The sequence below is a fragment of the Haematobia irritans genome, chromosome 3 (genome assembly GCF_050003625.1).
Source record: "Haematobia irritans isolate KBUSLIRL chromosome 3, ASM5000362v1, whole genome shotgun sequence".
Taxonomy (NCBI): domain Eukaryota; kingdom Metazoa; phylum Arthropoda; class Insecta; order Diptera; family Muscidae; genus Haematobia; species Haematobia irritans.
In genome coordinates, this window is record NC_134399.1 from 29,775,640 (window position 1) to 29,787,767 (window position 12,128).

At 30.5% G+C, this 12,128-nt stretch overlaps 2 protein-coding genes across 2 annotated transcripts in view; one reads left to right on the top strand and one right to left on the bottom strand.

Annotated features, from left to right (window-relative positions):
* Positions 1–3,695: 3,695 nt before the first annotated feature.
* LOC142228180 (uncharacterized) lies at positions 3,696–5,519 on the top strand. Its single transcript, XM_075298526.1, has 2 exons — positions 3,696–4,582; positions 4,644–5,519. Exons 1-2 carry the CDS (start codon positions 3,757–3,759, stop codon positions 5,318–5,320), a joined length of 1,503 nt encoding a protein of 500 aa, XP_075154641.1. The 5' UTR covers positions 3,696–3,756; the 3' UTR covers positions 5,321–5,519.
* Positions 5,520–10,176: 4,657 nt separating this feature from the next.
* Positions 10,177–12,128, bottom strand: part of LOC142229502 (mitochondrial 2-oxodicarboxylate carrier) — a 50,776-nt gene continuing 48,824 nt past the window's right edge. The window contains exon 3 of the mRNA XM_075300066.1: positions 10,177–10,944. Within this exon, the coding sequence (XP_075156181.1) occupies positions 10,372–10,944 (573 nt within the window). The 3' untranslated portion in view covers positions 10,177–10,371. The remainder of the gene's footprint in view (positions 10,945–12,128) is intronic.

Consider the following 12,128-nt stretch of genomic DNA (forward strand, 5'->3'; position numbering starts at 1 on the left):
TCTTTGAGGCCATATATTAACATCACGTACCAAATTTCAACTGAATCAGATACATTTTGGTCTTCCAAGAGGTTCCGGAGGTCAAATCTGGTGATCGGTTTATATGGGGGCTATATATAATTATAAACCGATATGGACCAATTTTGGCATGGTTGTTAGAGACCATATACTAACACCATGTACCAAATTTCAGCCGGATCGGATGAAATTTGCTTCTCTTAGAGGCTCCGGAAGCCAAATCGGGGGATCGGTTTATATGGGGGCTATATATAATTATGGACCGATATGGACCAATTTTTGCATGGTTGTTAGAGACCATATACTAACACCATGTACCAAATTTCAGCTGGATCGGATGAAATTTGCTTTTCTTAGAGGCTCCGCAAGCCAAATCGTTGGATCGGTTTATATGGGGGCTATATATAATTATGGACCGATATGGACCAATTTTTGCATGGTTGTTAGAGACAATATACTGACACCATGTACCAAATTTCAGCCGGATCGGATGAAATTTGCTTCTCTTAGAGGCCTCGCAAGCCAAATTTGGGGGTCTGTTTATATGGGGGCTATACGTAAAAGTGGACCGATATGGCCCATTTGCAATACCATCCGACCTACATCAATAACAACTACTTGTGCCAAGTTTCAAGTCGATAGCTTGTTTCTTTCGGAAGTTAGCGTGATTTCAACAGACGGACGGACGGACGGTCGGACATGCTCAGATCGACTCAGAATTTCACCACGACCCAGAATATATATACTTTATGGGGTCTTAGAGCAATATTTCGATGTGTTACAAATGGAATGACAAAGTTAATATACCCCCCATCCTATGGTGGAGGGTATAAAAATGGTCCGCTGGTACGAATTTTGGAAAAATGTTGGTCCAAAATAAAAATTCATTGTGGCAACGCTGGAACCGACCTCTAGATTTGACTTTCGGAACCTCTTGGATTTGCAAATTTCATACGATCCGGTTGAAATTTGTTACTTGATGTTAGTATATGCCTACCTCAAAGTTCGTCCATATCGGCTCATAATTATATATAGCCCCAAGTAAACCCATCACCGGATTCTACATATTGAGCTTCCTGGAGGAGCAAAATTCATTCGGTTGATATTTGGTACGTCAGAGAGTATTAAGAAAACAAGAGGACGAAAATTTCTATTCTACAAAAACAACAAATGTCTACCGTATAGATGTCGCACAATGCCTGCAGCTTTGGTATAACCGACGTTGCGGTCGAAGCGCTGTTTTGATAAATTCTTTATTAAGGCATCGGCAGTTTCAATTTCAAATAGTTTGCCAAAAATTTAATAGAATGAAAACAAGTATAAAAAAGAACATATGTTATTACATGGTAGGTTCTAAATCCTATTTTCCTTAAGTTTCGTAAAGCCCGCAGAGAACTGAACTGGGTGACGCCGACGCAAACTGTATGATATTTGAGAGAAGAGTCGACAAAAACGGCATGACATTAGATAATTTTCCTCATGACTGCCACCTACTGTCGCAGTTTCTCTTGACAGTTTCGTTCTCTTGTTTTCTTAATACTCTCTGGGTACGTGATGCCCTCCCTTGCCATTCTTTTTGAAAATTTAATCAAAGTTCTGCGACCCGCACCTTTATTATACCCTCCTCCATAGGGTGGGGGTATATTAACTTTTTCATTCCGTTTGTAATACATGGGGTCTAAGACCCCATAAAGTATATATGTTCTGCGTCGTGGTGAAATTCTGAGTCGATCTAGCGATGTCCGTCAGTCCATCTGTTAAAATCTCGCAAACATCCGAACGAAACCAGCTATCGACTTGAAACTTGGCCCAAGTAGTTGTTATTGATGTAGGTCGGATGGTATTCCAAAAGGGGCAATACGGACCACTTTTACGTAAAGCCCTCATATCAACCGAAAATTTCATCCGATCCGGTTGAAATGAGGTACGTGGTTTTAATATATGGGCTCTAAAATTAATGCAAAAACTGGTCCATATGCGTCCATAATTATATATAACACCCACATAAGCCGATCCCCACCTCTTGGAACCTCTTGGAGGAGCACATTTCATCCGATTCGGTTCACACAAAACTTGGTCCATAGTTGTTAACCCCCAATAACCCCATATTTCAATTCTGGTTCTCTAATTACCGCACAAAAATTGGTTCATGTCGGTTCGTAATATTTATAGACTAGAAGAATTTGTCTGAAGTTTCACCTCCCACGACTTTTTGATGATCAACTCCTCCTTGTTCGATTTTTTGAAAATTTGTATTTTTGTACTCAATTTCTTGATATATGCGCGGGACGGGAAGCTCTTTCTTGCCACAATTAGAAATAAAATTTTGACAAAATATTCTATAGAAATAAAATTTTAAGAAAATATTCTATAGAAATAACATTTTGAGAAAATTTTCTATAGAAATAAAATTTTGGCAAAATTTATTATAGAAATAAAATTTTGGCAAAATTTACTATAGAAATAAAATTTTGACATAATTTTCTATAGAAATAAAATTTTGACAAAATTTTCTAAAGAAATAACATTTTGACAAAATTTCCTATAGAAATAAAAATATAAAATTTTGACATAATTTTCTATAGAAATAAAATGTTGACAAAATTTTGTTAAAGAAATAAAATTTTGACAAAATTTTCTATAGAAATAAAATTTTGACAAAAAAAAATTTTTACAAAATTTTCTTTAGAAATAAAATTTTGACAAAATTTTCTATAGAAATAAAATTTTGACAACATTTTCTATAGAAATAAAATTTTGACAAATTTTTCTAAAAATAGAATTTTGAGAAATTCTTTTAGAAATAAAATTTTGACAAAATATTCTATAGAAATAAAATTTTGACATAATTTTCTATAGAAATAAAATTTTGACATAATTTTCTCTAGAAATAAAGTTTTGACAAAATTTTCTGTCGAAATAAAATTTTGCAAAAATTTTCTATAGAAATGAAATTTTGTGAAATCTTCTATAGAAATAAAATTTTGACAAAATTTTCTAAAGAACTAAAATTTTGACAAAATGTTCTATAAAAACAAAATTTTTATAAAATTTTCTATAGAAATAAAATTTTGAGAAAATTTTCTATAGAAATAAAATTTTGACAAAATTTTCTAAAGAACTAAAATTGTGACAAAATGTTCTATAAGAACAAAATTTTTATAAAATTTTCTATAGAAATAAAATTTTAACAAAATTTTCTACAAATAGAATTTTGAGAAAATTTTTTAGAAATAAAATTTTGACAAAATTTTCTATAAAAATAAAATTTTGACAAAATTTTCTATAGAAATAAAATTTTGACAAAATGTTCTTAAAATAAAATGTTGAGAAAATTTTCTATAGAAATAAAATTTTGAGAAATTTTTCTACAGAAATAAAAATTTGAGAAAATAAAACTTTGACAAAATTTTTTATAAAAATCGAATTTTTATGGGAATAAAATTTCGACAAAATTTTTTAAAGAAATAAAATTTTCACAAAATTCGTACAGGACTAATATAAATATATATGTTATTTATATCCTTTGCTTCTTTTGGAATATCAACACAAGTCAAAATTCTCAACACTGTGCGACATATCATTACCTTCATTTTTTCCTAGCATCCACTTGTGGATAATTTTCAAATTTAATACACAAAACAAATTATAACTCACAGTTCTTTTTTGGAGTTCAAACATAACGGATCGTTAAAAATCAAATACGGTATCAAACTTAGGTTTGAACGCGAATTTATTATGCGCAAATCTTTGCAATTTTTAGTGGTGATTGTATTGCTGTACAATGTGATAACGACTATTAGCCCAACCTGTGGACAGGAGTTACATCAAAGTTTTGATATCCTTGCCATAGAACCGGATCGTGATAAGAGAGCAGTGGATTTGGGTTTGTTGGTGCGTAATTTATTGCTGAAAAGTGCCTATGCGAGTAATACAAAGGCAGCCATTAAGGCAAATGTAGTGAATTTGAAAACTACAAGACGTCCAACAACAACTACTACCCGACGCCCTAGGACAACAACCTTGGCTCCTATTTTCGATAAGAAATCATTTTGGTTTCCATTTAGTTTATCCTCTGCTGGTTTTCCCCCAAACCCCCCACCAAAAGTGCCAGTTAATCTACCTAGACCTGTGGCACCCAGTGGTCCTAGAGGAGGGATCAGAGGCGGTAGGTTTGGAGACTACGATTATGTAGATCAATTGGGACCGGTTCAACAGCCTACTAAACGGCGAAGGCCATCCACTAGCACAGCAGCTCCAATTATTACTACCACTACCAGAACAGCCACACCACCACCTCCACCAAGGCGACCTCAGACAGTGAATGGTAGACGGAGACCATTGACAAAGAGGCCGAACATTCCATTGATTGGCGATTATTATGATGACGATTATGATTATGGTCAAACTCTACCAAAAACGACACGGCCACCACCACCACAGCCCCGAACACGTAGGCCTCAAGGACAAAATGGAAGTGGTTCTTCGCTTCGGAAGGGTCTAAGACAAAATCGTCCTACACGTTTGCGGAATCCCGCTATCTACCAATACGCCCAAGATTATGGTAAAGTAGCCCAACTTGTTACCAATTGCCGAACTATTGGATTTTCTCCTTCACTTTGTAGATTTCTCTATCAATAATGATGCTGATGGTGATGATGATGCCGCCACGGATGATGCTGATGCCAACGACAATAACAATGCAAATCCTAATGACAATGATGATGGTAGTGATCCACCTACAAATGCCGATGACGAGACCTCACAAGATACCAATGCTGCCGACGACATCGATTATGTGAATAATGCTGTGGCCAATGTGAACGTTGACGATGCGCCGGCTTTCGATCCTAACACAAACTCAGAGGATGACTATAATGACTCTAGTGATAATTCTAATTCTATTCCTAATACAAATGGTAATGGTTCCAATGGTAATAATATCAGTGATGCAGATAGTGGCAACAATGAAACACCAAGTAATCCGGCTCAAAATCCTTCCCTTGACTATGACTATGACAATGGCTCGCCGCCACCTTTCAATAATCGTCCACCAGGTGCTGGTCCGCCTTTCTCTCAATCTAACTTTGGTACACAATACATAGATCCACGAAGATTCAATGGTCTCAGGCTGGGAATTAATCGTGGACCCTCATTGGATCCCTCCTCACCACAATTGGGACAATCATTTAATTTATCCCCGGACTATCAAAATTTCCAATATCCCACTTTCAATGACTATGGCGGCCCACAATATCAACAACCATCTTCCCCGCAAGGATATTCCGTGCGTTATTATTGAAGATTAGTTACCGTGAGGTATAGTCTAATTTCATCTATAAATACATTCAGAAAAAAATTCGTTTCATTATTGTACAAACATTGCAGCATATTTACATACATACATACAACATTTGTAACTTATAATTAACGTAAAACTACAAACTCAATAAATTTCAAAAAATTATGAAAATCCCAATCGGGGTTGGTTGTAAAGCTAATGGATAACTCTAAAGTTGAATACATCAAAAGCAATTTAGAATTTGACGCAGTTGGCGTAAGTTCTGTTTTGTACCACGGCAACGGATGGGTATCTCACATAAAACAACGCATATAAAAGTGTAGAAAAACACTAAAAGACTGTAACCCACAAACGAATTACTTACAAATATAAAAATATTATAAATAAGATTTTGACAAAATTTTCTATAGAAATAAAATTTTGAGAAAAATTTTATAGAAATAAAATGTGGATATTTTATAGAAATAAAATGTGGCCACCAAAACACTAAAAGACTGTAATCCACAAACGAATTACTTGGCGACGACAAGATATCTTAAGTCTTCTTAAAATTATCTACTAAATTCAACTTAGTCCATACGCAATGATACGTTGAATATTGCTTTTCAAAGCGTCAAAATATGTTTCCAAATATTGTCAAAATTTTATTTCTATGGATTTTTTTTTTTTCAAAATTTTATTTCTATAGAAAAATTTTTCAAAATTTTATTTCTATAGAAAAATTTTTCAAAATTTTATTTCTACAAAATTTTCTATAGAAATAAAATTTTGAGAAAATTTTCTAAAGAAATAAAATTTTGACAAAATTTTTTATATAGAAATAAAATGTTGACAAAATTTTCTATAGAAATAAAATTTTGACAACATTATTTATAGAAATAAAATTTTGACAAAAAATTTTCCTAGAAATAAAATTTTGACAAAATTTTTTATAGAAATAAAATTTTGACAAGATTTTCTATAGAAATAATATTTTTTGTAGTTGTTGTATAGTTGACATTTTGACAAAATTTTTTATAGAAATAAAATTTCGACAAAATATTTTATAGAAATACAATTTTGACAACATTTTCTATAGAAATAAAATTTTGACAAAATTTTTTATAGAAATAAAATTTTGACTAAATTTTTTATAGAAATACAATTTTGACAAATTTTTTTATAGAAATAAAATTTTGACAAAATTTTCTATAGAAATAAAAGTTTGACAAAATTTTCTATAGAAATAAAATTTTGACAAAATATTCTATAGAAATAAAATTTTGACAGAATTTTCTATAGAAATAAAATTTTAAGAAAGTTTTCTATAGAAATAAAATGTTGAGAAAATCTTCTAAAGAAATGAAATTTTGAGAAAATTTTCTATAGAAATAAAATTTTAAGAAAGTTTTCTATAGAAATAAAATGTTGAGAAAATCTTCTAAAGAAATAAAATTTTGAGAAAATTTTCTATAGAAATAAAATTTTGACAAAATTTTCTATATAGAAATAAAATGTTGAGAAAATCTTCTAAAGAAATAAAATTTTGAGAAAATTTTCTATAGAAATAAAATGTGGACAAAATTTTCTATAGAAATAAAATTTGGACAAAATTGTCTATAGAAATAAAATTTTGAGAAACTTTTCTATAAAAATAAAATTTTAAGAAAATTTTCTATAGAAATAAAATGTGGCCACCAAAATCTCAGAATCTCAATCACGGTTTGGCAACCGTTGCACTATGGGGCAAATGACCGAATTCTGCGGCAAAAAGTCAGTTTTTCGGTAGTTTAAATTGTAAAAACTGATAACGTCATTCTGTTTCAGACATCCCAGTAGCTCGAAATACAAAATATTAGAAACATATGGCAACTCATTGCTTTTAAAACAAGCTGGCAAAGTTGGTTGTTTTTACACGCAGAGAAGGGATATGATCACCTCAACCATGTTCCAAGAGCAAAATGTTACTTTTTCACGGAAAACATGTAGCATGTTTGTCGAAACCATGTTCTTTTCTCGGAAATTATGTATCTGATTTCGGAAAGCATGTTATTTCGGAAAGCATTGTAGAAAATTGGATGTAAAAAATAAACTAATAAGCGAATCTACATTGTGTAAAATGGAAAATAGTACTACAAGTACGCAAAATAATATAAAAAATATTAAAAATTCGTTTGTGTTTGTGCGAAAAGAAATGTGTTGTGTTAAAGTGGTAAGTTTTTGTTTTATAATTTTCATGTAATGTTTCGTGGAATGGTACTTTCTGTATTCACGTGTATTCACCGACATTTTGGTATGGGAAGAAAGGTTATTGAGTATACTTTCATGTGGTTTTAAGTTTAATTCTGGCAGCGTCCGGCTTATAATGAAAATTTTAAAAATTCAAAAAATTCAGTGTTTCTAAAAATAAAAAAATGAACTCGTAACATTTTGACTGCAAAAGCGTCGGAATTCCTTTGTCATATTCCAAATTTTCAAGGAATGCAAAGTATCAATAATTAAGAAAATATATATTTTCGCTCGAGCCAAACAAAAATGGAAGAAACACAAAGAGCAGATGCGTTTCATTAGCTGTTTGCGGCAAATTTTTCACTAAATAGAAATAAATGTTATAATAAAGACTTGATCATGCAAAGAAGGACTCGAGGATTCACAGAATAAGAAATCTTTTCAATAGAGCCATCTTTGTGTGCAATTTGAAGCAAATTAAGGTGAAACTCTGGCTTCTGGGGCCAATAAAGTACATATAAGGTGAACGATATATATGAAAGCTACACCTAAATCTGAACCGATTTCCACCAAATTTGGCATGTATTGCTAGAATGTTAATTCTGCTCCCTTTTCAAAATTTCACGTAAATCGGAGTAAAACTTTGGTCTTTGTGGTCACATTTGTGTAAATCGGACGAAGCATATATATGGGAGCTATATCTAAATCTGAACCGTTTTCAACCAAATTTAGCACACTTGCAAATACGAGTACTATCAATTTTACCCTTTGTGCAAAATTTGAAGAACATTGGGATGAAACTATGGCTTCTTGTGCCTTATATGTGCGTACCGGGCGTAAGATATATCTAAATCTCAACCGATTTCCTCCAAAATCAATAGGGCTCTATCCTGACCCAATACACATACGTGTGCAAAATTTAACGTCAATTGGTCTAAAATTGCGATCTAGACATTGAATACAAAACTACAATCTAGTGCAGGGTATACATATTAAAGGTTTCAGTGGGCGTGTCAGTGGGCGGCTCGATCAGAAAATTTCTATGAGCTCTTCTGACGTTATGAACAACATGTGTTTCAAATTTTAAACCGATAAGTGCATTTTTGTAGTTTTTGCCTCAAAATCCAGTCGTTGGCCCCATAGTGCGTTGGTAGAATTCTACAAATAGAAAAATTTTAAAAATAACAATTTGACAAAATTTTCTATCGAAATAAAATTTTGAGAAAAATTTGATAGAAATAAAATGTGGCCACCAAAATCTCCGGACCTCAATCACGTTTGCCACAGTTGGTAGAATTTTACCAAAACTGGTAGATTTGTTACAGTTTGGTAGATTGGTAGAATTCTTGATGTTTTGGTAGATTTTGAAAATATTTGTCTCCAACTAAGACATTTTCTATGGGAATAAAATGTTGACAAAATATTATAGAGAAATAAAATTTTCTAGAAAAATACAATTTTGACAAAATTTTCTATTCCATTGTTTCGCCCGTTGTATGACAAGTGACATCATCCTGTTGAAACCACATTTCGTTTACATCTATATCTTGAAGTTTTGGCAACAAAAATTCATGATCATGATTCTGTATCGATTTCAATTCACGGTAACGCGTTGTCCTTCATCATTTTTAAAGAAATAAGGACCGAATATTCCACACACCTATAGACCGCACCAAACAGTACTTTAATGGGGATGCATTGATAATTCTTGAACGGTGTTTGGGTTATCTTTGCTCCCGATACGGTAATATTGCTTGTTGACATATCCATTCAACCAAAAATGCACCTCAACACAGAGGAAAATTTTGCGTTAAAAAAGCGGATCTTCGTCTAATTGAGGACAAAATAAATATCAACGATTTGGAAGCGTTTTTCTGGAGTTAACACATTCATGGTGATGTGACAAACAATACTGAGTAAAGACGTCACTTTAAACTGTCAAAATAGCTGTTAGACAACAGAGTGATTCATGTAAAAAAAAAAAACACTTTTTATGCGTTTGTTCGATGTATGGAAATATGGAATTCCTACATTTTAGCCCCGAGAATCAATGAGATTTTAGGTAAATTGACTTGATATTTTACTTCGTGTTTGCATGATTATTAAAATATTACTGACATCATGTATCGAATTTTCACCGCATCAGATGAAATTTGCTCCTTCACGAGGTTCCGGAGGTCAAATCCGGTTATCGCTTTATATGGGAGCTATATATAATTATGGACCGATATCGACCAATTTTTACACAGTTGTTAGAGGGCATATATGTACTAACATAATGTACCATATTCCAACTGGATCGAATGAAATTTGTTTATGAGGCCCCATTGTGGTGGGTCGGTTTATATGGGGGCTATATGTATAAAATTATGAATCTATATGGACCAATTTTTTGCTTGAATATTAAAATTCATCAAGAACATAGTACTCACCTTAATTAAGAAATTTATTAAACTCTATAATATCGTGGTATTTATCTTTATTTTATATCATTTTTTTTATTTGATGCAAAACTTGTGACATCTTGCTAGTAGTGACATCTAGCGCCTATGTTTTGCAATAAATGATTAGTATTTTCTTTTTAATGATCTTTGGTAAATATCCGAAATAGAGTTGCCATATTTAAATTAATTTAAGACCATAACATATTTTTGGAGAAAATATTATCAAGTTATTTTATTTTTCGAAATAAATTTACGAAATAAAACCATATTTCATTCAAAATATAATAATTAAGTGGAAAACTTATTTTGCAAATACATAAACAAAATGTACAGTCAAAATTTTATATAAATTATAATTAAAAAAAAATCTTAAGTCTTAACATGCTCGTCCAGGAGAGTTCAAAGACATTTTTGTTGCAAAAATTCATAGGTGTATTCAAAGACCAACAACATAATGGCGCCACCGGGACCCAAACGCATAACTTTCGGTACTAAACCCTTATAGAGGGCCCGAAAACCTTCCTCACGATACACCAAAGCCATTGAGCCGAATGTCGATTTATATTTAATGATGCCAGGTTGAGGTTGAGGACCTTGAATACGTGATTTCGCTACATCAAAGGGTATATTAACAAAACAGGCCAGTGTACCCGAAGTAAAACCAATAATAACTTTACGAATAAATTCTTTGGTATGATCCTCAAAGGCAGGAACTATATTTTTAACACTGTGATAGAATCCAAAATAGACCATATTGAAGACACCATTTCGGCCCATAGTGGCTGTAACACCTTTATTGAGACCACGAAAACCAAAACCATCCTTTTGTATAATTTGCTTCGTAACGGTCCATGTACTTTTGGCTTCTTTCATTTTCGTTTTGTCCGCTTGCTGGGCAACTTTAACAACTTCGAAGGGATTTACGGCTATAGCCTCAAGAAGACCAGCTGTCAAACCAGCCAAGGAGAATGTCTAAAATTAGAAAAAAGAATTTAACAACATAAAATTGTGAATATAGGGAAAACTCTTAGAAGAAAAAATATTTTTTGTCAACGAAATTGATTGATCTAATTAATGTTTAATTGAAATAATATATAATTGATCCACTTTTCCAAAAACTTTTTTCTATAGAAAATTTTGTTAAAATTTTATTTCTATAGAAAATTTTGTCAAAATTTTTATTTCTATAGAAAATTTTGTCAAAATTTTATTTCTATATAAACTTTTTTCAAAATTTTATTTCTATAGAAAATATTGTCAAAATTTCTATAGAAAATGTCAAAATTTTATTTCCATAGAAAATTTTGTCAAATTTTATTTCTATAGAAAAGTTTGTCAAAATTTTTTTCCTATAGAAAATTTTGTCAAAATTTTATTTCTATGGAAAATTTTGTCAAAATTTTATTTCTAAGAAGATTTTGTCAAACCTTTATTTCCATAGAAAATTGTATCAAAAATTTATTACTACCGATAAATTTATCAAAATTTTATTAAAAAAAAAAAAAAAAAATATATAATATATATATATATATATATATATATATATATATATATATATATTATATATATATATATATATATATATATATATATATATATATATATATATATATATATATATATATATATATATATATATATATATATATATATATATATATATTTCTATAGTAATTTATTTCAAAATTTCATTTCTAAAGAAAATTTTTTCAAAATTTTATTTCTATAGAAAATTTTGTCAAAATTTTAATAAAATGTTGATATAATTTTCTATAGAAATAAAATTTTGACAAAATTTTCTATAGAAATAAAATCTTGACAAAATTTTCTATAGAAATAAAATTTTGACCAAATTTTTTTTAGAAATAAAACTTTGACAAAATTTTTTTCAGAAATAAAATTTTGACAAAATTTTCTGTATAAATAAAATTTTGACAACATTTTCTATAGAAATAAAATTTTGAGAAATTTTTTTAGAAATAAAATTTTGACAAAATTTTCTATAGAAATAAAATTTTGACAAAATTTTCTATATAAATAAAATTTTTACAAAAATTTTGGTAGAAATAAACACTTGACAAATTTTCTATAGAAATAAAAATTTTACAAAATTTTCCATAGAAATAAAATTTTAAGAAAATTTTCTATAGAAAGAA